Source organism: Python bivittatus, unplaced genomic scaffold (assembly GCF_059951505.1).
Source record: "Python bivittatus isolate LINGU-HERP-01145 unplaced genomic scaffold, Pbiv_v1 ctg000800_np1212, whole genome shotgun sequence".
Classification (NCBI taxonomy): Eukaryota; Metazoa; Chordata; class Lepidosauria; order Squamata; family Pythonidae; genus Python; species Python bivittatus.
The window spans coordinates 291,735-319,285 of record NW_028277105.1 but is presented as its reverse complement, the minus strand read 5'-3'; the positions used below and the strand labels follow the sequence as shown (position 1 = coordinate 319,285).

General features: G+C 45.0%; 1 protein-coding gene across 1 annotated transcript in view; it reads right to left on the bottom strand.

Annotated features, from left to right (window-relative positions):
* Positions 1–21,637, bottom strand: part of PRRT1 (proline rich transmembrane protein 1) — a 28,675-nt gene extending 7,038 nt beyond the window's left edge. The window contains exons 1-2 of the mRNA XM_088128618.1: positions 21,509–21,637; positions 3,001–3,413 (exon numbers count right to left, since the gene is read on the bottom strand). Coding sequence (XP_087984744.1) covers positions 3,001–3,413; positions 21,509–21,527 — 432 coding nt within the window. The 5' untranslated portion in view covers positions 21,528–21,637. The remainder of the gene's footprint in view (positions 1–3,000; positions 3,414–21,508) is intronic.
* Positions 21,638–27,551: the final 5,914 nt, after the last annotated feature.

Below are 27,551 nucleotides of genomic sequence, written 5' to 3'. Positions count from 1 at the left end.
GGTTGGGGAAAGCGATGTAGATAGCAGCCGACACTATGACAGGCTCCACACATTGCACTAGGCTATTATTTGCTTAACAATGGTTTGTTGAATAAACCAAATAGCCTGGGTTCAAACCTCCACTAAGCAAGGGATCCTCAGCTTTGGGAGGCTGGTGGCCATATGTGAAATGTTGAAAACACGTTGTGAGCCCTCAGTTACAGCAGACTGCCTTTTCACAAAAGAGGGACACATATTAACCAAGCACTAATTGATCAGAATTTGACCTACAATTGCCTGTGGCCTCCTCCAGTGCAGGATTCTCTCTTCTTTCTGTGTTCTCTTCACAACACAGCACTCAATGGTTACTAGATGCTGAGAAAGCTTACCATCTGGGTCAAGAGGGATTTTTGGGAATAAAGGTGATGCTGGAACTTGGTGCCCTATCCTATTTTTATCAATTAAAAATGCAATTCAAGGTGCTGTCTGTCACTTATAAAACCCTTCAGGACGTGGGACCGGGATATTTCAGGGACTGTCTTTCTCCAATTGTCTCTACCTGCCCCATCAGATCTGGAAGGAGGGACATACTCCAGGCCCCATCAATTAAGGAATGACATCTGGTGGGACCCAGGAAGTGTGCCTTTTCTATCACTGCCCCTGCCCTTTGGAACACCACCCCACCAGATTAGGTTGGCCCTGACCTGGCTGGTCTTTCAGAAGGCCCTTAAGGCCTGGCTGTTCTCCTACAAATGGGTGTTGGGAAGTCAGGTGAATCTATGTATTATTGTGATTTGTGTTGACGATCTTGTCTACTATGTTTCTATTTTTGCTGTTTATTCTTATTTCATGATTATACTGAAGTTTTTTATCTCTGTTCCTGTAATGGTATGTGGGAATGACCTTGGGAGACCGGACCCAGGGACACTGCCTAGGGAATGGTCAGATAAGAGAGGGCATAGCCCACAGCTGCATAATGGGCAGAGAAAGAGGCTCAGAAAGGACCCTCCTAACTTCTCAGGCTATAAAGGAGACGGCGGGAGATTTGTACTTTCAGACTTGCAAGATTCTGTTCATGTAAAGTAGAATTAGCTCATCTGGTTGTGTTTCCTGTCTGTTCTACCTGGTAAGGCTGACAGTTTCCCACCCAGAATCACTTGTACAAGATGGGTAACCATATGAATGAAATGAAATGAAATAGAATGGAATGTTGTAAACTTGGAGGCATCCAAAAAGGTTCCGGTTTAATGTCCTAATGATCAGAACTGTGTTATAAATGTATAACAGTACGGTAAATAAATCAACTGGGAGTAGTTAATGGGAGAGGAGCAAGCAAGCAGAAATGCAATTCTCCATCTGCAGCTTCCGGCAATAGGAAGGATCGTGAAAAAGAAGTCAAGTGGATCTTTGCTACTAACGCTAAGAAACTCCCTTGCCTTCTAAAATTCTGGTCAATGAAAGGCAATGAATGAGTGGCATTTTAAATATTAGTAGTAAAAAATCGTTCATCAACTTTCAGTGCAATTAAGCTGCCTGCATTTATTAGCTGGCTGTTTGGAGAAGCCCCCTTGGCTCCCCCCCCCCCAATTTCTGACTGTGGACCTGATAAGAAGACAAATTAACTGTTCTTTTAAGAAAGCTTGTTTGCTCTGCATACAAAAAGAGAAAACACCACCTACAAGGAGCACATAATTAATATGTGTCAGGAACAATACAAAGGCCTAGACACATAAACAAGATTAACATGGTTTAGCTCTTACAGTACATGAATTCTCACATGCCCTTCTTCCCCTAAATTGCACCAAGAGGAGGAGTTGAAAAGCCGAACTGGGTGTTCCAAACAAGCCCCAGCCTACACTCTGGCTATATCCACACATTGTTTTTCACTGCAATTTTTTTTTTTAACCGTGCTTTGAAACAAAAATGGATGGACTCACATCTTGCACTCAAGCTGTTTGATTCAGCAGGATGTCTGCATCCAGCTGCCGGGGTTTCTAAAGTAAACAGTGGCTTATGGTTCATTCTCATGCGTCAAAAGTCACTGTTAATTCTAGCAAAAGAAACACGCTTGAAAGAAACAATGGCTTAGCCTAAAGGACAGACTATGGCTTCTTCAAGCTACAGTTAGCAAGAGGGTAAGGCTATTCCTCTAAAACACGACTGCTATCTTTTAGAAAAGGTTTGCCCTTTACTAATCAAACTGCTAGGAAATATGAACATGAGGATCATATTGCCTTGATGATCTGCCTGTGGGCTTCCTGAAGGCCTTTCAGCCACTAGCTGGACTATCAGAGTCTTTGCCTGATCCAGCTACACATTTTTCCTATGAGAAAACACCAAGATCAACCCCTGGTTACAGACACTACCTAATTTCGGAAGAGGTTTCAACAAAGAAACTTTCTGTCGCAAGAAACTGGTTAGTTTAAAAGTAGGATTCTGCTTCTAAGCTCCATCTCTGATGTGAAACAGAGAAAAAGGCATGAGGATTCAAGGCTCAGTGTGGCCTGGTCATAACTATGTGACCATCTTTTCTTGGAAAAAATAAAGAACAAACCTGAAAAAGGGGCAAATCTGACAGAGGTTCATAAGGCTAAAAAAACCTTAATTTTATTACAAAGGAAAATTCCAGAGCAAAACCAAGAAAAACTTTACAGAAACGCATCTTCTAATAAAAATATCTAAAATCAACCTGTCTAGGTCAATGTATTTTAAAAAGGCAATTCCATTTCCATGTTTTTCCTATGAATGGGAAAGTGCGTGCATTCAGTGATACCATCCGTACAGTAAAAGTTAAATGACCAAAATAAAGGACAAAAGTGAGTTTTTGAAAAATCCATCAATCCAAAGGCCAGCTTTCTGAAACAAAGGCTTGTCCTTTATAATAAAGGGCGTAGGGTTGCTGTAGTCATAACTCAAGAAATCATGGTTTCTCTTTATGTCTGCTCCAACTCGTATCTGCAGGATGATACGAAAGTCCCCAACTGACACAACCCCAAGAACCATCTGAGCATAAACACTCACCGCCCCGACAGGGTAGACGGGCACATATGCCGTGCAAGGCTGTAGCTGGACCGGATACCCCGGGTGCATGTAGCCTCCGATGGGGAGGGTCCCCACCGGGGGATGTGTCTGTACTACGTAACCCTGGGCAGCTCCGTTGAACTGAGTTTCCTGCATGTAGGGGTCAGGGGGGAGGCGGGGGAGGGTGGCAGAATGGTGGCGGGGCGGGCGCGGGAGGGTGGCTGACGTGGGGGGAGGCCGGGGGAGGGTGGCTGCCCCTCCCAGCCGGGGCAAGGTGGCTGTGCCCGAATGCACGGTCGTAGCAGAGGAATCGCCGTATCCCGGGATGGGGGCATCTTGGGGAGGGGGAGGGGGAGGCTGCAAAGGGGTGTTGTAGGGTGGGGGAGAGGTGTGCGGGGCAGAATCAGGAAGTCCTAAAGGGAAAAAGAGAGAGAGAAAATAGTAAACATGAAACATCCCATTTCCACAATACAAGACAGGTTGAAAAGTTGTATGTTGGCGAAGAACAGTTCTCAGCAAAGAAAAACCTCATGAAAACTTGGTCAAAAGCAACTTTTATCCCTGCTGTATCGACACCCAGTTTCCCTGCCGGATCTTTTCTGCATCCAGGGCACAAATGAACCAATTCAATAGATATTTTAAAACCGAACGCCTGAACTCCAAACCATTAGCAGCAGACTACACAGGCCGCTTGCAATCTGCTGCACCGTTCTGGCGTTCAAAATACAGATAAAAACGGCAACTGGGATAGATACTAAGATGACCTCAGCCCACATTTTATTCTCACTTTAGGGTTATCTTCCAAAGCAAGGTTTATCGGGGGTGGAATATGCCTTTAAGGCACCCCCAGCTGAACCTCAAAGTCTGCCAGAGAAATGCAATGTGACGCCACCTCCCCGTGTTGTTTCTGACTGACCAGTGGGGCAAAAACAGAGATATCTAGTGCTGAAAATTGCATGGAAATGGATGTTCAGTCCTTCTGGTTCTCCCAGTGGTTTCCACCAGGGAGCAAGGAAGCTCCACCTCTTTCCTGAGTCCAAATCCATAAATGTGGAACCACCGCCGGAAAAGGTTTTGCTTTATGAAAAATTCACAGAAACTGTTGCATAGCATTAACACCAAATGCCTCCTGTAAGGGTTGATATCAGCCCTTCAAGGTAGACCAGGTCAGGAAACAGGTATGACCAGAAATACAGAACTGATATAGGCTATGATCTTAAAAGGCTGGAAGAGTCTTTCCTTCACCTTTTACACCAAAGAGGATCAAGGTGGGGCAACCTTGAGTTTCTTTCTTACACCTTCCTGGTTTCCCAAGCTAAGTTCATGTTTTACTAACGGTTGCCGCCTATTTTCTTCAAAGCCATCTCGGTACTCCTCTACATTGGCACATCATGTCTGTTTTGCCTCTCGCTGCAGCCTCAAAGCTTCCCCAAATCATTCACACTCTCAAACCTATTTTTAGACTATAAATCCTTCTTCTTTTCCTTTCTGGTTCTGTCTTGTTTGGAATTGCCTGTTTCTGGTGGAGAAGAAGGGGAAGGGGAAGGGGAAGGGGAAGGGAGGAAGGGAGGGAGGGAGGGAGGGAGGGAGGGAGGAAGGAAGGAAGGAAGGAAGGAAGGAAGGAAGGAAGGAAGGAAGGAAGGAAGGAAGGGGAGGAGGAGCAGTTTTTCAAGATAAGTCACTGGTCAATGCAAGCAGGTCTCACACAAACCCTTCCACTGTAAAATGTGTGCTGGGCTGAATTCTGCCTAGAAGCCCAAGTCTCTGCCCTTTTCCCTTTCACAGCTCTAATTGTTAAATATCAACACCATGTTGTTACTGCATTTATATTGACTGACTTAGTTATATTCTCCTGCCTTCATTCAGTAGTGCAAGGCGGTGTACAAATAGCACTCCCTCCTCCTATTTTTCCAGACAACAACAACCCTGTGAGGCAGGTTGGACTGACAGCAGGGCTTGTCCAAAGTTATTCAGTGTTATTTATTCTGTCAGTGAGGGGGACCAGATGCTGCATGTAAAAAAAGGAGCAGGGCTTTGATCACGTGGAGGCAGCCACCATGTTGACTTTTTTGACCCTCCCTGGGGATACCCGTGGCTGCTGCAAAACTCTCCCCACTCCAGCTCCACAGAAAAGGGAACCAGGGTGTTAGGGCTGAAGCTAGCGAGGCCAGAAGCTGGAGGCTAAATCCAATGGGGCGATTCCCAAAGGTTGCGCTGGGGTGGCCTCATCCGAGGCTGAGCAGCGAATGGCACCAGTCCCACGTAATGGCAGGAGAAAGACAGGTAGGATTTGCACCCTGAGCCTGATACAAGTCATATCCTGGAGTACATCCTACATCCTGGAGCCCATGACGTTTGTTATTATAGCTTCTTGGTATCTGCAATAAAAACAACTTTTCTCTTCTGCGTGATTCTCCAAGCTCCAGAGAACAGGTTGGAGTTCCTGACCAACTCTTGAGTTACACCTGGTTGGTCAGTATGGACTACAAGGAGATCTGCCAAGGTAGCATTCCCCATACAGGTTAGAAGTCTGGTAGCATCTTTTCCGACGAATAAAAAGGGTTTCATGAGCTGCTGTTCCTGCCTTTTAATCAAATGTGTTGGAAAAGGCGCTACCAGACTTCTGATTTTTTTGCCACCGCAGGCTGACGTGGCTGTCTTCCTGCGATCTGTACAAGGTTTCTTAAACTGGGGTTTGCAAACCCCTTGAGGGTCCTGGATAGATTTCAGAGGGCTCGGTGAACTGGGATGGGAAAAAAGTTACAACTTTGTTTTCACTCACCACTGACTGAAGTTTAGCGTTTCATTCAATACGGAAGGTAGGCAACAATGTAATTGACAGTCTCTAGACTCCAAAAATGTTGGTGAACCCCAATCAATCTCACTACCTTAAATGATTATGCCCTAAAAAAGCAAAACCAGCCCTCAACTGATTGTGAAAAGTTCCTTTTTCTCTGAAAAAGTGTAACTAATAGCGACCCGCAGAGTTTGCCTTTCAAAGATGCTTTGGTCCTTAAAGTTCCATACTAACCATTCATATATGCATAACCGTATTTGAGTATATTTTTTGTGTAATACTATATCTACATAACTCATTTTATGCCTTTAAAAATCTATTTTTCTGAAAAGCGATCTGTCAGTTTCACAGACGCCCAAAGAGATCCATGGCCCCGAGGTGAAGAATCTCTGCTTTACAAGATCTGACGCTCAGGAGCCATTTCTGCATGGGAACCCACCCACCCCCTTTGCAACGGGTTCAACCATATATCAGCTGAGCTGGAAATCAATCCGTTCAGCCCTCCCATACTGCTAAGGTTGTAACCACCTCGAGATGCAGAGCGGCTTTCAAACAGATCCAAAATCCTGGATGAAAATGCCCCGAGGCACACATTCAGCGAAACACACTGTAATTTTTGTTACCCAAAGGGAGAACAAGATTGCATTCAACAAAACGTGTTTACCCACAGTTAACGTAAAGGCAAACTGCATTTAACAGTTAACTTAAATGCAAACTGCAAATAAATAACGGTTAACTTAAAATAAATAAAATAAAATAAAAAGAACAGTTTAAAATAAAAAGAACAGTTAACTTAAATGCAAAATGCAAATCGAGCAAACTCAGGGAGGCAGCGAAGGACAGGAAGGCCCGGCGCCATATGGTTCATGGGGTCACGAAGAGTCGGACACGACTTAACGACTGAACAACAACTTAAATGCAATTGATTAAATTAACCCAATGACCTGGCTCCACAAAACTCATATGTAGTTTGGATTCACCTAACATGCTAGCACAGTGTTTTTCAAACTTGGCAACTTGAAGATGTGCGGACTTCAACTCCCAGAATTCCCCAGCCAGCATGGCTGGCTGGGGAATTCTGGGAGTTGAAGTCCGCACATCTTCAAGTTGCCAAGTTTGAAAAACACTGTGCTAGACTAAAATGTGGTTAGAGTTTGTGGGCTGTATATGATGCAAAGCCAGCTCAAATAGAAGCTGCAACAAAAGCCTGCAGCATAAAGCGATGCCACGCAGTGTTAAATTTTCCTACTCATTTTTCCTTTCCCCATCATTTCAGGCTTCCCCAACTCTCTTGACACACGCAGAAGTGGGAAGTAAGCGTTCTGAAGGAAAAAGTAAGATGTTTTCCTACTGTGCAACAAGGCCCTTTTCTCAAATCGTGCGATGCATTCATTTCTGATGGCAGGGGTCTGGCCCGAAAAATCAGAACATTGTTTCGTAGCTAAACATTATTATTATTTTTTTTTTTTTTGAAACAATCAACATGTGAATAATAAGAGCTGCTCCGTTTTCGCTGCACAATTTTTTATGCTGCAGGGATTAAATTCTGGACCTGCACTGGGGAAGGGAAAAACGAACGAGCTTAATTAAGCTTGCTAGCTTGGACTCGGTTAATCACATGGTCTAGGAAGCCCGACTGCGTTACTTCTGAATGTGGGAGGCGTGTGGTGTGATTTTGGTTATATAAACTATTACCCTCACAGTCTGAGCATAGGAAATTGATTTCTGGAGAGTAAAGGAAGCATGAAGATGTCAACAATGAGAAAAAAGCACAGGATGGAAACACCGATATCACGGCCTTGGCCTGAGAGGGGACAGGCCCTTAATGTATTAGAGGGTAGCATCCCTTTAGCCCCACATCTGAGGAAGAGGCACGGCCCAGGAAGGCTGGAGGGCTGTTTCTCCATTACATCAATAAGCCAACATTCTTTGGGTCATGGCTTATCTTCCTTCGGTCAAGGCGACATGCTCGCACACCCTTCCAGGCAGTCTTGATTCCTGACCAGTCCATACAATTTTCTTGGCAAGATTTTCAGAAGTGGATTGCCCTGGCCTTCTTCCTTGTTGGAGAAGACTCTGGAGAACACCATGGACAAACAAGAAACAAACCGATGGATCATTGAACAAATCAACCCTGAGTTCTCACTTGAGGCACAAAGGACCAGGCTCAAATTGTCCTACTTCAGATACAGGATGTGAAGACCCAGCTCTTTGGAGGTGGCTCTGATGCTGGGAAAGGTGGAAGGCACGAGAAGAAGAGGACGACCGGCAGCAAGGGGGGTGGACTCAGTTACAGCAGTGATGGGGTCACCATTGAAGACCTGAAGGACCAGGTTAGGGACAGATCCTCATGGAGAAAATCTATCTATGTGGTCACTAAGGGTTGACAATGACTTGATGGCATCCATCTTCTTCCTAGGTCTGAGAGAGAGGGACTGGCCCAAAGTCACTCAGCTGGCTTTGTGCCTAAGGCAGGGCTAGGTTTCTAGCCTAGTGCCTTTAACCACTACACCAAACTGGCTCTCATTTAGTCAATCTTATGTATTTCTAAGTTCTTGGATTTGATGTGAGCTTGACTCTGTGGGTCCAATCCTGCCTTTTGGGTGAAGCCTGATAAGCTTCAGGGACCCCCGATGCCCTAGCCTGGCTGGGCAGAAACCCAGAAGCCTTTTATTTTATTCCAGTTAATAAAACAGAATGTTGTTCTGCCTTCAGCCTTCAGCTTTCCTCTAAATCAGTGTTTCTCCTTTTGCCACAACCAGTTAACGTCAGCGCCATGCGTCACTCGCTGCCGCATGATGGGAATCCAGGAGACAGTTGCTCAGATGTGATAAAGGCCCCCACTTTACACAGACTGGCCCCAATGGAGCATCCTTTCCCCTTCTGAGTTAAGCAGACCTCCGCAAAGAAGCAGGGGGTGCACAGCTCCTTCGCTCAGCAGCATCAGGGGCGGTCAAAAAAGTCAAGGTGGCACCCCCAATTGTGTAGTCCAAGCCCCAAGCCTTTTTGACATGCATTATGTGCAATACACTGGAAAAAAGAGTCAGGGAGTTGATTGCCACCATCTTGACTTTTTTGACCGCCTCCCCATAGATGCTGCTGCTTCTCTGTGGTGGTGGCAGAAGGGACCTTTTGTTGTTTCTTGAGGTGTCCAGGTTGAGCGCCAAAGAATTGATGCCTTTGAACTGTGGTGTTGGAGAAGACTCTTGAGAGTCCCCTGGACTGCTAGGAGGTCAAACCAGTCAATCTTAAAGGAAATCAACCCTGACTGCTCATTGGAAGGATTGATAATGAAGCTCAAGCTCAGATACTTTGGTCACCTAATGCGAAGAGAGGACTCTTTGGAGAGGACCCTGATGCTGGGAAAGATTGAAGGCAAAAGGAGAAGAGGACGGCAGAGGATGAGATGGTTAGATAGCATCAATGAAGCAATGAGCATGAAACTGAGCCAACTCAGGGAGGCAGTGAAGGACAGGAAGGCCTGGCGCGATATGATTCATGGGGTCACGAAGAGTCGGACACGACTTAACGACTAAACAACGAGGTGTCCAGGTAACATGAACAGGAACAGGTTTTATGCAGCCTTATCGAAGGTTGACTCTCTGTCCTTCAGATGCAAGGAAAGACCCTTCAAAGCCTGAACGCCGATTCAGTGGATCTAATTCTTGGACACTTCACACTTAACTGCACCAAGACACCCTTCCCTGTGTTTTGCCTTTATTTTATATTAGCGGCCCCGCACGAGAGAAATCCCTCGAGCGACAGACTAAATTTAGTTCTGTTCAAATCATCCTTCAGAAAACCCTGACGCTCAAGGAAGTGGAGGGTCGTGCTCATCCTCTCAGCCTCGCCTACCGTGCAGGGTGGTTGGGAAGATAAAGTACCCCTGTGGTGGCTTAGAAGAGTAAGGAGGACCCAGTCTTCAAGGCACCAACTCTGTGCATAAATACGAGGCGGGTTTTCTGAGCCCTGAAAGGGCATAGCTCCTCACTTTGGCACCAGCGCAGCGATACAGAAGCAGGCCAGGGGCCCTGCGGATTCCTCTCCGCATCAGAAATTGTAATTCAAACGCAGCCAGTGCAGAGAGGTCACAGAATTACTCCAGTACAAATGCAGCAACAGAACTTCTCTATCTCAGGGGGCTGGATCTCCCAGGAACCGCATTTCATTTCAGCCTATTAGCACTTCCTTCATAAATACGAGAACCAGTTTGGTGCAGTGGTGAAGGCACCAGGCTAGGAACCGGGAGACTGTGTGTTCTTGTCCTGCCTTAGGCCCAAAGCCAGCTGGGTGACCTTGCGCCAGTCCCTGTCTCTCAGCCCCGGGAAGAAGCAGCAGGCCAGGGCAAACCACTTCCAAAAAACTTTGCCAAGAAAACTGCAGGGACTCGTTCAGGCAGTCGCCAGGAGTCAACCCTGACTTGAGGGCACCAAAATATTAATAAATAAATGACAGAAAATACACCAAACAAATGAAACTCCAGCTATGCCAGGGTTATTCCGTGTGCAATCATCAGCCACCCTGAATAGATTTGTGCACCCGCCCCTTAATAATTACAAGCCAACATCTCCCCCAGACCAAGGTGGATTCCTGGCCTCAGGAGCTGTTCTGACCCTGGTTCTTTCTTATGCCCATCCAGGGGCTAAACCAGGAGAAGCAAAACTCAGGAATCCGTTTCCACAGTTGAGTTTCTTCCACGCCTAACCCGCAAAGGGGCTCGACGTTGCCGGGGGTTCGTTCTCTCTCAGCCGAAAATTGCTTTCCCGAGCTCCCATTTCTCTAAACCTCCCCTCGCTTGGGAAGAAACGTTCATGACTAAGAGGAGACCGAGGCACCAGTTCTTAACCGTTCGATCGATGCAAAGAGGTTGGCGCTGTGCTGGGTGTAGGTGGAACGTTCTGAAATGAATTTTGGGTGGCTTTGCTGACAATAGGAAATGGGTTTGCGCGGGGTTGTTCGTCAGCTCCTGCCTACATTTGCTTCCCCTCTTAAAGAGCAGAAGATAATTTCATGCCGTTCCATTCCAAGGATGAGCCCGGTGCTTTGCGGCCTGCGTTCAATTAATTCCTTCCTTCCCCTTTTTCAACTTCCCAGCCCGGCACTTTAAGTCAAGCTCATCTTAGTTGCCAGTTAACAATACCACTGATGCAAACGCACCGTGTACCTGAGAGTGCCATCGTGTCGTTTTATTTAATGAGAAGGTTAATCGGATTCAGCTTCATATTGCAAACAGGAGACCTTAATCGTGCCTGCAGACTCTATTTGCCTTTCGGCTGAGTGCCACCACGGCACATCTTGCAGTGCAATGAAGTTGTTTTCTTTGTCTCCGGAGATTGATACAGCTCATTGCTTCTTATTTTATGGAGGCACCAGCACAACGTCTTGGAAATGTTTGTTTCTACCATGCTCAGCGACGACTTTCGTTCCGGTCTTTCAACAAACAACAGTTGTGTCAGTGGCTTATCAAGAAAAATATCACAAAATGATGGTAAACGGGCCTTCTCAGGAAGTAGATTTTTAAACAGCCCATGTAGGTCTGCCAAGGGCTTCCCAGAAACAAGAAACAGGGTGATCAGACAATTTCTGGAAAAATCTTTCGGGGAGCAGACAAGGCAAAAGAACTGCCCAGCCCAAAAAAATTCACCAAAAAAAAAGAAAAGAAAAGAAAAGAAAACCATGAGAAAACTTCTATCGGAACTCACTTTGTCTGTGCAAGAAGTGCATCAGGTATGACAATAAACTTTTCCCATCTTCCCGTGCAGTCTGAATCCAAAATGCTGAATCCAAAACATCACTTGACTATTGGAAGGATTGATAATGAAGCTCAAGCTCAGACACTTTGGCCACCTAATGCGAAGAGAGATCTCTTTGGAAAAGACCCTGATGCTGGGAAAGATGGAAGGCAAAAGGAGAAGGGGACGGCAGAGGATGAGATGGTTAGATAGCATCACCGAAGCAATGAGCATGAAACTGAGCCAACTTAGGGAGGCAGTGAAGGACAGGAAGGCCTGGCACAATATGGTTCATGGGGTCACGAAGAGTCGGACACAGCTTGACTGAACAACAACAACATTCACTCTCTTACTGCAGCCAAGCATGCTGAATAAATTAAAATTTGGAATTCAAGGTCCTAAAATATAGGGTTGACAGCCACCAACTCTAAGGGGACATCAGGAACGGCATGGAAAATGGTGTTCTTACAGTTCTTAAGTCAACCCTGACTCCTGGTGACTACATGGAGAGCTCCTGGCAGTTTTCTTGGCAACATTTTAGAGATGACTTCCCAGGACCTCCTTCTTAGGGCTGAGAGGGAGTGACTGGCCCAACGTCACCCAACCAGCTTTCATGCCTAAGGCAGGACTAGAACATGGATATTCCCATTCTTGGTCCAGCTCTTAAACTGCTACTGTACATCAAACCAGTTCTCTTCATGGAAGATGGATTGAATGATTTGGCCACCCAACTTCCACAAATAAAGACCAAGTTTATTCAAAGCTATGCTTCTAATGTTCACCAGTAGGTGCTGTTGGTTATATAATCAAAAGCATTAGCCACGGATGAGACGTGTCTGTAGGCTTCGGGAAAGCCCAAGCTTTTCAGAACAATGACACAAACTTCTATAAGGAAGAGCCTCCAAAAACTCTGACAGAAATTGCCCAGTATGGGAGTTTGAAAGAGAATTGTGTGCATATGGTGAACAGGCTATTGCTAAAATGTATAAATGTCTCTTGAAATTTGAAACAGAAGAAGAACAAATGAAAGAATGTATGATAAAATGAGCTAAACATTTTGGTTACAATGTACCAATGGAACAGTGGGAGAACATGTGGTTGAAAGGATTGAAATTTACACTATGTTATAAACTTAAAGAGATTTTTTATAAAAAGATGTATCGTTGGTAGATGTCATTAGAGAGGTTGCCTAGAATGTATAAAGGCCCTTCAAATTTATGTTGGAAGTGTGAACAACAAGAAGGGATATTTTATCATGCTTCGTGGACGTGTAAAAAAAGCCAGAAAATTTTGGACTCAACTACATGTACTAATTCAGAGGATTTTAAAGATGAATATACAATTGAAACCAGAGGCTTTTCTTTTGGGACGAATGGACAAACAGTTGGGAAAAAGTCATGGAATTTTGTTTTTACGCATGATAAATGGAGTGAGATTATTATATGCACAAAGGGGGAAAGATTCAACTCCATTCACAGTGGAGGAATGGTTGGTGAAGATGATGGAACTCACTCAGATGGCTAAATTGACTTATTTGATCAGAGAAAATACATCACCTAACTTTAATGCTGACTGGAAACTCCCTATAGACTTTTTTCATGAAACAGAAAAAAAATTAACTTATGATTTATGGATTTGATGATTAGAAAAAATAGATCATAGAAAAAATGAAAGTCATGCTATAACTCTAGACTAAGTGGCTAATTTACATCTATACTTATAACTGCTGTAAAGAAAATCAGAAGGTACTTCTTTATATTTTGGGTTTTTTTCCTGCATTTTTGGCTTTATCTTTTCTTTCTTTCTTTTCTTCTTTCCTTTCTTTATTCTAAATATTAGTTTCAGTTTTTATCTTTCTTTTTTAAAACTTTAATAAAGTTATATTTAAGGAAAAAAGAAATTGCTCAGTATGTTCATTAGGGCAATAAGCAGACTTCCTCCAAAGTGAAATTTCCATTGCCACAAGTTATGCAAATTGTAGCCACAACTGGGGGGATGGGTTAAAAAGACTAGATATCAGTGTCAGTTGTGGTGATGGGGCCATGTTGACTTTTTTGACCACCAACGCCTGGTGGGCTCCCCGGGCCCCAGCATATCTGAAAGGCATGAAACAGGGGAAAGTTTGCTTGGAGGAAACATTGTAGGAGGAGAGCCGTGGCAAATTTATTATTTTATGGCAGTGTTTCTCAACCTTGGCAACTTTAAGATGAGTGGACTTCAACTCCCAGAATTCCCCAGCCAGCCATGCTGGCAGGAGAATTCTGGGAGTTGAAGTCCACTCACCTTAAAGTTGCCAAGGTTGAGAAACACTGATTTATGGTTAAATATAATTTAAATAAACAAATAATTATTTATTAATTTATGGTGGCAAAAAATCAGTCATTCGGTCACACCTTTTCTAACTAACACACTTTATGAAAAGGCATAAGGTTTCCGGAGCTGCAACTCCCTTTATGAACTGAAACGATCTGATGAAGGAAGCCATACATGAAGTGAAGGGAGCTCCCGAAAGCTGATGCCTTTTCCTAAAATGTGTCGGCCCAAAAAGGTGCACTTAGGGAAGACACAGCGTGATGGAGTCTCCAGAACCTTGAACCAGTCCCACGTTGTCCTATTCCAAGGCAGGGCGATATTTGCAGCCACATTTTGTGGTAGCCGAGTACTAATAACGATGGGCCACAATCACAGCAGTGGAATATTAAATATGCTCACCGAGAGGTGACGATGATTGAGGAACATGGACTTCCAACCATAGATCTTGCCATTTTTAAAGGCCTCTACCGGAGGCTCCCGGTTGCTGGACCAAGTGAGCTTTTAATTTCCCGCCCTGGTATTGCTGTGATACAAGGAGCGGCTACAAGTCAACGCAATTGATTTGTCTCAGAGGTGGATTTTCCTTCTGATAAGAACTTGGAATTGGAGCAACTCCATCAGGGCTATCTAGGAAGCCCTCTAGCTGTGCGGCAATTTAATCCTCATTTTTCAGCCTGATGCAAACAAAAAGACACGCCAGATGCTGTGCAGATGCAAAGAAGACAGATAATTCCTACTGTTGGCCACAGATGACACCTTTCTTGCACTCCACCTGAGAGGGAAGGGTTTGTGGGGGGCCCAGAGGAGGTTAGTGGGACCCCAACATTATCCACCCCCCAAAATGATAATTTCCAGCAGCTGCCATCTAAGGCAACAGCCCTAATTTAGTGGTTAAGGTGTTGGATCGAGACCAAGGAGATCCATTGGCTTATTTGGGGCCAATCGCTGTCTTTCAGCCCAGCCTACCTCACAAGGTTGTTGTTTTGGAAGGGCACAATGGAGGAAGAATCTCCCTTCTCTTTTTTTTTTATAATTTTATTAATTTTTTTTTGTAAGAAACAATAAAAACTAACAAGCTAATATTAAAATAAGAGAAGAAAAAGAAAATGGAAGAAAAGGAAGATAGTAAAGGTCAAAAGTGCAGAAAAGAAAGGAAAAGAGAAAGAGAGATAACAAAAGAAAAAAAGAAAAAAAGAATTGACTTCCGACCCTCCTTGCAATAGATATAGGTAACAATATACATTGACTCTAGCTCTAAGTTGACAATTTGACTCCCATTATTTCTATTAACCCATATTATTTCTAATCATCAAATCATCATCAACATAATTTCACTATCATCAACATAATTTTATTTTTTTTCTGTTTCCCGCAAAAGTCCCAAAAAAAGTCCAAAAAAAGATTTCCAAATTGCGTTAAAATTACACAATATCTTTTCTCAAATCAAAATCATCAATTTCACCGTCTCAACCAACTCCATCGTATCATATCTTTCTGCCCTTATACATATAAAAATATTGCTGCTGCTATCATATATAAATGCAAAAATTCCTGAAATTTAATAACAAATATATTTTAACCTTAATCCTTATACATAAATCCTTAAAACCTCATCATTCAGTCCTAATTAAAAAAAAAATTCCATTAGTGACTACCAAAAAAACTCAACAAATATATTAACTATAATCAAATAAGTTCACTTTGTAAACCTTTTGTTTACTTTTAAAAAGCTTAATCTTTAATCCTTCCAAATAACATCCCACAGATTGATTATCCATCATTCTCTCCTTATCTTCTCCCAAAAACAGCCCCAGTAATTTTTTCTTTGTCTCTTCCCAGCAGGAAGAATTTCTCTTCACCAACTCTTCTGCCTTGCATGCCAGAAAAAAAGGCAGGATATCAGTATAATAAATTCTCCATCCCACACTGATGTTCTCTTACATGGCAATGGGTTCAAGTACATTGAGACGGAGGTAGAACTAACCAACCTCACTGCCATTCTTCCCAGGACCTGCTTATTTGTAATGAAGATGTGTGAGAAGCAACCTTTAATATCTAAAAAAAAGAATGATTTCAAAGATGTGGCAATCTCATTTAAAGGGAGAGAAAAAGCTGTCACAAAAGGCCAAATAGTAGAGTTACTCATTGGCTGTTCCTTCTTCCTTCTGCCAAGATATGAATGTATATTATGCATCAAGGGAAGGAGGAGGAGGAAGAGGAGGAGGAAGAGGAGGAGGAGTAGAAGAAGAAGAGGGAGAAGGAGAAGGAGAAGGAGAAGAGGAGGAGGAAGCTGGTTATAAGTACTTCTTGGCAGTACAAATGCAGAAATAATACATACAATGATTATATATTTGCTAATCTTCAGGAGCATCCACAGGAGTAAACAAAGTCAAGATGGAAGCATATAAAAAGTGTCAGAGTTTCAATCACCCTGGCATGGTTGCCATATTGACTTTTTTGACCCCTTTTATATTACCCCAAAGCAGCTGCCTCACCCTGCCTAACGATAGAGCTGGCCCACTGCCTACTGCTTTGGATGACTGGAGCAGTTACTCAGCACCACCGAACTGAAATCGAAACGACTTCTTATTTTCCCCCTCGACATTTGAATCCCTACAGCTGAAATGCCTTCGTGGCTATTGGCCTTTCAAAAGGGGCTTCAGATTGGCTACTGAATGGTTCCCTCCCTCAGCTTAATGACAGGACCGAGGTTGGTGCTATATTGATATACTACTAGCTGTTAAATATACTCTGAGTATTTTTGCAAAAAAAAAAAAAAAAAAAACCTGTGCAAAGCTCAAGTGAGAATTGGGAACGCCCTGTTTTGAAGAATCTTTTTAACCTGATCCTTTTTTTTTTGCACCATATTCCTTCCGCTACAATCGACGTCCCATGTCTCCTTTGCCACAACATTCCTCCTGTTCTCTCCTGGTCACACAGAGCAACCTTTATGGACCATCCCCAGAAGGTAATCTATGCACCCACGCATGTCATTATTCCCTCTCTCTTTCTCTTTCTCCTTCTTGCTTCTGTATATCTTCTTGGAGGCGGCCTTCAAAAATCCAATCCACACATAAAAATAAATACATAAAAATAGCTCATACCTAGCTAGATGGCAACTCTGGTGGGCCTCAGAAAGCTAAGCATGGCTGGCCTTTTTTAGTAGTTGGATAGGAGACCGCAGAAAAACTCAGGGGAAATCATCAGCAACAGAAGGCAAGGGGGAATCACTTCTCTTCTGTTATGCTGCCCTAGCGAAAGGAAACCTTTCATACTACCCTAGCATTCAATGGGGAAAAGGGGTTAATTGCATGAAATGAGCCCTAAATATTGCTCTCTGCTGCCCAAGATGATCATATCTCACCCCTGGTTGGGCAGAACCCTAAGACTACAGTCATGTATATGAGGAAGAGAGAAAGTTGATTCTCATCAATGCAAGGGGGAACCCAAATTACCTTGGGTTGGGGATTGCTCCTGGGCCAAGAGATGTCCATGTGTAGCTTCAGGTAAGCTCCAAAGTCCCAAACTTTGGGGTAGGAATTAATATGTTGACCATTCAGAGTGTATGTGACCCCAAACCATGTTTCTTGCTTACAATTATTATTATAGGACATAAGGGCCCATCTACCTATGCCAGTTCTGTGACAACTAATCACTGTTTGTGCTAGAGATGTCACTATCGTCCCCAGGTCAGGTATTCCCCCCCCCCCCGATGATGGGGCTTAGGTTGAGTTTTCAGTAAACTTTTAATCCTAAATAATACATCCCCTGTCACTTACTAATACAATGTCTTCCAGACAATTTCCTCACCGCTTCCAAGAAAATAACATGGACATGTCCATGAAATCACCCGGAGTTCAGCTCAATTCAAGCCAGACTTTATTTTTTGTGTTAAAATATTAATTAATGATAGGAGGCTTGATATAAATATCACACACCCAAATTAACATCACTGGGGAGCCTTCTATTCCACATGGCAGTTTCTGCAAATATCGAGAACACACCATCTAAATTAAGCTCCTGAGATGTGCCTAGAAGAAACACATTATTGATTCACATCCTTGTGCTCTCTCTCATACACACCCAGATAGGACCTGCTGTATAGCAACCCATATTCCCAATACATTTGCACCCCACTTTCTCCAAAGTAGGGCACCCCTCCAGAGAATGAATTAATTTATACAAACGGTTTGGTTATTTTTTTTTTTAGGTCATCTTGGTTGAATCTGCCTGCTTTCTATTTCTAGAAGAAAAGACAGTGTCCTGAGGGAGAAGGAGGGGTGGGAAAGGATGTGTAAATGGATCAGCTGATTTTCTTTTTTAGATTACATATCATACAAGGAGGCTGGTGGGGAGGGAACTCAAGTGAATTAAAAAAAAAAAATTAGGATTCCAATTATTAAACCGGCCCCTTGGGTCACGGTTTGAAATAGAACAGTCTTATCTGAAAAGTATTAAAATGATGCACTGGGTAAATAATTAAAAGATGACTCAGTACAGACCCAACAGGGACGAGGTCTGTGTTATTTCCCATCCTCTCCCCTTCTCTCATTTCTCCTCTGTTACATTTAATTTATGAAGCACAGTCTAAGAAAAATGAAGTTCTTTATAAATCCTATCAATTTGAATAGAGTCTTAAGTGTGTGCTTCAATCTCTTCTATTCGAGGAGAAGTTCTTTAACTGGCCTGCAATCATGTCCTTTTTATTTAATGGGGTGGACCTTTTTCTTTCGTCTAGGCTACAAATGATCTCCAGTTGATTCTCTGAGATTCTGAATATGCCTTTGGAAGGTACAGGATTCCAATGATGGATCAGTCCTGCAAAACCGTTTAATTTATTGCATGCCACACGTAGCACACAGAAAGTGGAACTGGAGCTTCTTAGTGTGATGGCTAGCCTTGGACCACTCTGCTTTGTTTCAAGCAACAAAAAGCTGAACCCTATGATGAGAAATACTAAGGACAGATCATGGATTCTCATGTGCTACAGATATACCCAATCAAAGCCTTTTAAGATATGGTAGTTTGTGCAATTGTTACCCTTATGCATGAGGTAGAAACTCAAGGGGGTTGAGTTGCAGAGTAGTGTATTGTTTGTGTATACCCTGAACCTCACTTATGACTGTTCAAAAATAATCTTGACTTAGGGATGAGCAGTGAATAGGCCAAGTTCAAGGTGGACCCTCAACTATTTTGGGCGGTAAAACTCAAAAGCAATTGTGAAAGATCTCTTTAAACTCAGTGAATGGGCCAGCAGATGACAATTGCCATGCAGCTTCAGGAAAATAATCTGTATTGGGCCAAAAAAATCCACATTGATGGGGCCTGTGTGGTCTGTAATGAAGTAGGAAAAGGATCTTGAAGTCATAATGGACAGCAAAGTGGAGATGTCAAATACCCTTCCCCAAGTCTATGCAAATATAATGTAGAGCAGTTTTTCTCAACCTTGGCAACTTTAAGATCTGTGGACTTCAACTCCCAGAATTCCCCAGCCAGCTGGCTGGGGAATTCTGGGAGTTGAAGTCCACAGATCTTAAAGTTGCCAAGGTTGAGAAACACTGGTGTAGAGTTCTGGTGACTTCCTTGAAAAAAGATGTAATACAGCCGGAAGAGATGCAGAAGAGGGCAACCAAAATGATTGGGGGACTGAAACATCTCTACAAGAAAATGCTTAGAATGTATGGGATTTTTTGGTTGGAAATAAAGATGACAGAGGCAGAACATGACCAAGGTGTACAAAATCAACTCTGGTCTGGAGAAAGTTTCCTGTCTCTTAAATTAGGAGGATCAGAGTGTTGGAAGGAGATTCAGAACAGGCCAAAGGAAGCAACACTTCTTCAGACTGCACGTAATTAACTTGTGGCAGTCATTGCCACAAGACTTGGTGGTGGCAACTAAATTGGATCTCTAGATCCAATTTAGGGGGCTAAATCAATTCATGGTCTACCAAGGGCCTACAGGATTAAGACTTGGGGTTAGATCCAGGCTGGGGAGAGCACGCCTCCGACTCTTAGTTGCAGGGGAACAACTGTGGGAGGGGAAACATCTCTTTGGCCCTAGGGAAAAACAAGACATCGGACTAAGATGATCCAGAAAGGTTCTTCCAACACTCACAAGTTTTGGACTGCCTTCAACAAAATATCCTCACAAGGCATTTAGATCCATCAATTCCCAATTCTTCAGGCTGACCGAAGGTCCTCTCCCTCATTCCCTTCTTGTGCATGCCCCCATTTGCCTGTCCCAAATGCCCAGCGAACACAGATGTGTGTGCCAAACATATTAACCGATGCTGACCTGAATTGGGGCTATCCAAATTAGCCCCAGTTGTCTGGGTTCTCACAGTACACCAAACCATGCCTTACCCATGCAGTCAGAGTCTGCATACGCACTGAACGAAGAATTAGCCAACTACGTTTCAGCTTACAGTGTGTGCAAACCCAAGCAGATTGTCCACAAATGTTTCCATGCTGCCAGATGTCCCTAAGAACTCCTCTCATTCCTTTCAACATCCACATGGCCACGACAACATCCAAACACCGCACACATGGAACACCTTGACGGCGCCTGCTTGAAAACCCAACGCTACAGGAACAGACCGTCCTACCCAATTCCTCACGCGTAGACTCCCCCAAATGCCATCTGCTTCACACTCCAAAACGTAGTGTCTGTTTCCCGCATATTTCAACACCGTCTCTCCAGAGGACAAATCCAAGCCCACCACGCTTTCCTGTGCAACCTCCGAAGCTTCGACGAAAACAGCTCCATTTCTCAAATCTCTGCCTATCATGACATCATCCCTGCCGCTCGCCCCTACCTGCACAATCTCATGCACAATTTCACACTCTGCACGGCACACACCAAACAACCGCGATTCACTAGGGACGGCAGATTCCCACACTGGGATCTGCCCAGGTACCCAAACCCGGTATTTCTGCCACAGAGATTCACCCCTCACGCACGGAACGTTGCATCTCTTTCTCTCTCTCACACACACACACACACATGTGCTACCCCTCGTATCCATGACACCCACCAAAACATCTGATTCAACTGCCACCTCTCGCCTCCAGCGCACCTTTGCTCCTGCTTGCCCTCCTTGGAGAGACAAATCGCCCAGCGCTTGCGGACGCATCACCGGGCAGAGGCCCCTGCAGCCTCAGAACTGGGCCTTTTACATTTTGCAGACCCTGCCGGGACCCCCTTTGCCGGCTAATGATCTGCACTCCGTCCCGAGCGCTGCCCCAGGGGTCGCATCAGCGCGCGCCTCGTGGACCAGATCCCCGGAGAGGCACGCCCGCCCCCGGTCTATTGGATTCCCAAAGGAAGCTGCCTCCAAGACCATCTTCCGATCAGGTGCATCGGACCTAGGGGGCATTAGCGGCAGGACCGCTTCCTGACGACACCTCAGATGCCCTCTTTGCTTCTCTGGCTCTCGGCCACCCAGCCACCCAGCCACCCAGCCACCCCCTCGCAGATGCCTGCCACCTCTCTCCCGTCCTCGCCCATGCCCCTCCGGGTTGCGCGAGAAGCAGCCCTGCCCGGCATCGGCGACCGGCGCGACGGACCGCGTTCCCAAGCCGGGGTCCACCGCGGCAGGCAGGCAGCCACGCACGCGCGATCCCCCGCGTGATCTTCCCCGAGCCTCCGCCGGCGAGAGGGGCTTCACCTGTTTTCTCCGAGGACATCTCGGCTGCTCGCGAGGCGGCTGCCACCAAGTGTGGGTTTGGGGAGCGGAGGGGTGGGGTGGGGACGAGACCGAAGGGGAGGGAGAGCGCTGCGTCAGCCCCCTCCGAAAGCGCCCTCCCCGAGAGCACCACGCGCTCCTGCTCGCGAAGACGCGCTTTCCAATTATGGAGCGAGACGGCGCGCGGAGCAACGGAGCAAATTAAAGGAACAGGCGGCCCTCCTGCTCCCTCCCGCCGCCGCCCCTCCCGTTAGCCGGCCGGACTGAGGTGAAACCACTTCTTCCACCACCCCCCGCCCCTTTTTCCTCTTTCAAATCCCCAGCTAGGCCGACCCCTGCGAGACGCCCGACGCGAGGGCGCCGGCGGGTTAGACGGCACCTGCGCTGCCCCGATGCGACCCCCCCGCCCGCGCACCTTGGCACGCTCATGAGAGCCCTTGGGGGAACGCGTATAGGGGCAATAGAGCAAGGGAAGAGAGGTGGATGGCTGTTTTGTCCAGAATGGGATGAGGATTCTTGCCCGGGGCAGGGGGGTGGACTAGAACAGGGTTCCTCAACCTCAGCAACTTTAAGATGGGTGGACTGCAACTCCCAGAATTCCCCAGCCATCTGGGGAATTCTGGGAGTTGCAGTCCACCCATCTTAAAGTTGTTGAGGTTGAGGAACCCTGGACTAGAAGACCTCCAGGCTCCCTAGGATTCTACATCCGTGTCTGCCTGGGGCTAGAAGCTGCTCCTGCTGACGATGCTGATCTCAGGTCCTGTGGTGGTTAGGCTTCCAATTAAGGCTTCCTGAGCAAGAGGGATCAATATGATCTCAAGAATTAAGAGGCGGGCGGGAAGGGAAGGATCCTGTATTGATGCATCTGCTTTACCCGTTCATGAAGCTGGCGCCGTAACAACCCAAGGCTAGATCAACTTTTTGATCCCCGAAGGCATATTCTGTACCATGGTTTTAGATTGGTTTCTGAGGCTGTAGATGCATGTTTAGAGGAAAAGCAAGCATTAAAACACCACAATAGAAAATGGCCATCACGTTTTTACTCCACGAGGGGATAGCTCCTTGGCAGAATGCATGCCCGGCATAAAAGAAATGCCCGTTTCTACCCTCACCATCTCCAAGCAGGGATTTCTGGATGACCTGGTCCAAACTCCAGAAAAATCGCCTCCTTCTCTGACTGCCACCACATCAGGCTTGCAAAAATGGGTCTACCAGGAGATGGGCACAGAGAGGGCAGGAACTCTGCTGCCCACCTTGCCACTCCGTTCTGATAGTTCTAGGTTCCTTCTGGTAGGCTTTCCATATATCCCAGTTGGACTGGGATGGCCCGTGTTTGACTCTTGGATCTGACGGTCCTACCTAGTTTACTAAAAAGCCTCTGGGGGAAAGGATCTGCACAGGGCGAGGGCTGACTGACCCATCTGTCCCAACGCAACACGCTTGCTCTTGCTCTGCACAAGCTCCTTGACCATCTCTTTTGTCCTGACTTAGCTACTTAGAAATACAGTCAGATTTCCTTTTGAATGGGTTGATTCCCCATGGGGGTGTCCCCAGGCAGCAATTAGTCAGAGATAAATTCCTCAATCTTCACCAGGCACTCTGTCCCCACTTGACTGAGTTCTTTTTTGAAAACATTGCTTCAATTAAAATAAAAATAATGAATGGGAAGCTAAGATGCTGCAAAGAAAGCTGTAATCAATAGCCAAGAGGATCCACCTTTTCCCAAGGGGCCGACACCCTCCTTGGGTAAAGGAGCCAGCAAGCCAAGATGGCAAATTCATTTTATTTACATTGAAACATAGCTAATGTTAGCTGCAATTGATGGAATGGTGTTAGTTTGATGATTTCCTGTGTATGTCAGAATTTCCTCTGTGTGCCATATTTAAAGGTACCAGTGTGGGGTGATGCTGAAGGAGCTGGACTGGGAGGGGGGAGACCCAGGTCCTAGTCCACCCTCAGCCACTGGAAACCTACTGGGTGACATTTGGCCAGTCCCTCTCTTAGCCCAAGAGGCAGGGTGGGGGGTGCTGAAGCTACTGTAACAAGAGTGAGGAGACCCAGCCTCCAGTCCCCACTCAGACACAGAAGCTCATGTGTACACCAGAGATGCATGAACTTTGGGGGCTGGTGGCCATGTTAGGAATTTGGACAGCAAGTTGTGGACATTGGTGCACAATCTGTGGGGGGATTTCCTCTCTTTAAAAAATGGCTGTCATGTAACTAGTTGCAAATATGGGAGGCTAAGCTGTAGGAAATGCTCACTCCCTAGCCCCCCCCCATATCTTTGTCCTGTTTGAGGACAGTCAAGTCCTTTTCAACTCCTAGCAACCACATAGATATTCTTCATGACAATCTGCCCTAACCTGGTCTTTCAGTTCTTCCAATGGTGCCCCCATTGCCACTGTAATTGAGTCCATCCACCTTGCTGCTGGTCCTCCTCTTCTTCTCTTTCCTTCTGTTTTCCTCAGCATTAGCGCCTTCTCCAGAGAGCTGGGTCTTCACAGAAGGTGTCCAAAGTAGAATAATTTGACCCTGTTTATTTGTGCCTCAAGTGAGAACTCAGGGTTGATTCATTCCATGATCCATTCATTTGTTTCCTTGGCTGTACTCTGAAATCTTCTCCAACACTAAACTTCAAAAGCATCAATGATTTCCTATCCTGCTTCTTCAAAGTCCAACTTTTGCTTCCATAGAGCATCACAGGGAATACCATGGCTTCCAGGATTCTGATCTTTGTAGGTATAAACACATCATGGTATTTGAATCTCTCTTCCAAGGCCTTCATAGCTACTCTACAAAGGGCTAGTCTGCAGCGTATTTCTTGACTGCTTGTCCCTTTACCGTTGATGGTTGATCCTAAAAGGCAGAAGCTGTCCACCACTTTGATATCTTCATTGTTAATTCTAAGGCTGGGGGTTCAGAACCTTGAACTGTATCCATCCAATTGTCTGATTTTCTAAGGAAACTATAGGACCCATTTGGGGCCCAGCAGTTGTCTTGGAAGTTAAGGAACATACATACTTGAATTCTCATCTTTTCTTTGCATCAGCCACCTTCCCAATTTGTTTCAACTAAAATTATTTCTGATAATGTAAAAGGGAATCAGGAAAGGTGGATCTGCAAAACCTATGGGTCTTTCCCAGTATTACCTTGGAGGGCCCTAATGCCAACATCCATTCCACAAAGCAAGTTCTATTTATAGCTGATTGACCACCTCTGTGAAATGTGTTTTTTCTTTTTCCTAACATTACTTTGTTCTTAAAAGAGCCGAGAACCACTGGATTCAGCAAACCTGAGCCACCAGGATGGTAAAAAATGGAGATCAGGGACATCCATCTCTTCTGTTTCTATTAAGCTAAAACCAGCAAGAAACCTTGTAATCTGAACAGAAGAGGCAAACCTTGTGCTGAGCAAGAAGCTGTGAAAAATAAGGTCAGGGAACACGTTGGACAGAATAGCCACAACTGAGTTTGTCTTGTTTTGAGAAAATGCTGATAAGAAGTATGTTTATGTGGTTGGTGCAAAAATATTTTTCCAGCTGTCCCTGGAGCTTTGGCTGTTGGATGGTAATAGAAACATGGTTGATAAAATTAAAGTGGAAAGTCCCTGAGAAATTCCAAATTTACAACGGAGAAGTTCCAGCCTCTGTCTCTGGAGTCGACTCCCGATTGACATGAAATCGGGGCAGGCAATCTGCAGATGTCAGCCCCCTGAGATCTCAAGAACCACACAACTGGAGCACCGCACAGCCATTAAAAAAAAATGAAAAAACAAATAGAAAATCCCTGACCCTCATCCCCATCTGAAACATAGCACCAAACATTGTCTGACATCGTGGTCTGGTATAATTTCTTCTCACTACAAAAGAGAGGTTCTCTTTCTTGGCTCCCAGATACGTCACCTTCTCTCTTCCCTCTCCCACTTTTCCTTTGTTCTTTTGGGAGACAGAGGATCTAACAGCCCATAACATGAGTTATTTTAAACACAGGCCCTGAAATTCAAACCACTTTAATATGAGCTGCTTTGCCTGATTCAAACTGCTGCTGCTTTGTCATTCCTCCTGTGCTCTTACTCATACCGCATTGTCTTGGTTAATTGTGCTTTTAGAATTAAAATTCTTTTAGAAATGTTCTGCTACCTTAATAGATTCATGAAAGCTCTGGTTCTTATCTCCAGTTTAACTTTGCTCAATGAGGTGTAAGAGAACCAGGGTGCAGTGGCCGTGAAGGTGCTGAACGAGGAGTGGGGAGACCCAGGTCCTAGTCCCCCTTAATGCAGAAGCTCCCTGGGAGACTTTGAGCTAACCCCTCAGCCCAAGAGCCAGGATGGTCTAGTTGTGAATGTGATGGCCTAGGAGCAGGATGATCCAGGATCTAGTCCTCCCTCAGCCCTGGAAGCCAGATGGGGGACTGGGTATTCACCCACATTCAGCCCTAGACTACGAAGCAAAAAAAAAAAAAAGTCATTCCAGGAGACAATGGCCAACCACTTCTGCAATGTTGCCCAGGAAACCACATGGACCTCTCCATGAAGTTGCCCAGAGTCAAGATTGACTTGAAGGCACCAAAAAATAAAAAATGCAGATCTGAATCTACATCTACCAGCATCCCAATTCAGGGCCTGTTCTTAACCTTTCTGTTAACCAAGATAGGTTTTAACAGGGTCTCCCAGTAGATTACAGAACAAGAGACAGGCTCAAGCCCTCATCAAGAGCTTGGTGTTACTCCAAGGATTGCTTCTGGGGTTTTTTTTCTGAGAAACACAGCAGCAAATCTCAGAACGGGACAAATCCCTTGGGAGAAGCCCTCTGGTTTAAGTTGGACTGAGGCTTTGTTTATCAGAGCAAAGATCAGGAGCAGTACAGATGCCAGTTCCCCTTAGACTTCTATAATTCACCTTTTTGAAGAAAAAATTAGCCTTTAAAAACAGCCCAAATCTCTCAATATTGCCAAATCTCATGCAATTTCCTTGCTGTCATTGGAGCTCTCTCCCTCCTTCGAGAGACATGCTGAAATCTTGCAAAACTTCAAGCGGCAGGGCCCAATCACAGAAAGAAACTTTGCTAAGACGTGATTTACATCAGATGCCCGTTCAAGGTTTTTCCTTATAACCTGGCTCCTAAGCCCCATCCCGTGAGGGTCAGAACCATAGTCTGGTTCTGGTGCTGATGGTGCCACGGGCAATTTTTACCCAATTAATCCAGGGGATCTCAAACTGAAAGACAGGATCCCACGTGGAATCCAAAAATAGTTACAAGGGAGGCGCAGGAGGAAACATCTGAGAGAAAAAAAGAGTGCTTCAAACATGGCATAGGAAGAACAAATGGATGTTTTGTCTGGTAAAAGAGCTGTTTGCTTTTCGCAGTTCAGCAATCTGGGAGGAAGAAATTGAAATAATTCACAGAGATCCCACCTTAATGAATTTGCTAATAAATGAGAGCGGGAGTTTTGCTTCTTCAATTTTCAAGATTCTGTAACCAACCCCCCCCCCCCCACACACACACTATCCTTTTTTTTTTTTTCCTGGCATTAAACCTGAAAATGAAATGCCAGCAGGAATCTTTCTTCCTGGGTCTTGCAATCCTGCTTAGGGACTTGACGGTGGCTCCCATTTTTTAAAAAAACGAATCAGAGCAAAATGGGAGAATTGTCCCAAGGCGCTTCAGGCATTGCTCCTCACTTCGTCCCATTGTGATCCTGCCGCATTTAAGAATCCCTTTTATGTACAGATTAAAGTTTAACTGTAAGTGATGCATTTATTTCTGGCCCACCCTCATCCCAACGAAAGCAATTCTTTTAAGGGGTGGAAGACCTAGAAATCAATTTTATCATTTCAGGGGTCATCCTACCACAAACTTTGGAGAACTCCTGGGGAAGTCCATGTAACGTAGCGGGCGATCTTGGTTGTGTACTGTGCTATCAGCGCCGGTTTGGAACAGCGCAACATCTCAGTCATAAATACATTAAAAAAAAATAAATCTTTCACTTACCTAAAAAAGAAATAAGCCAGGACTTTTCCTGAAATG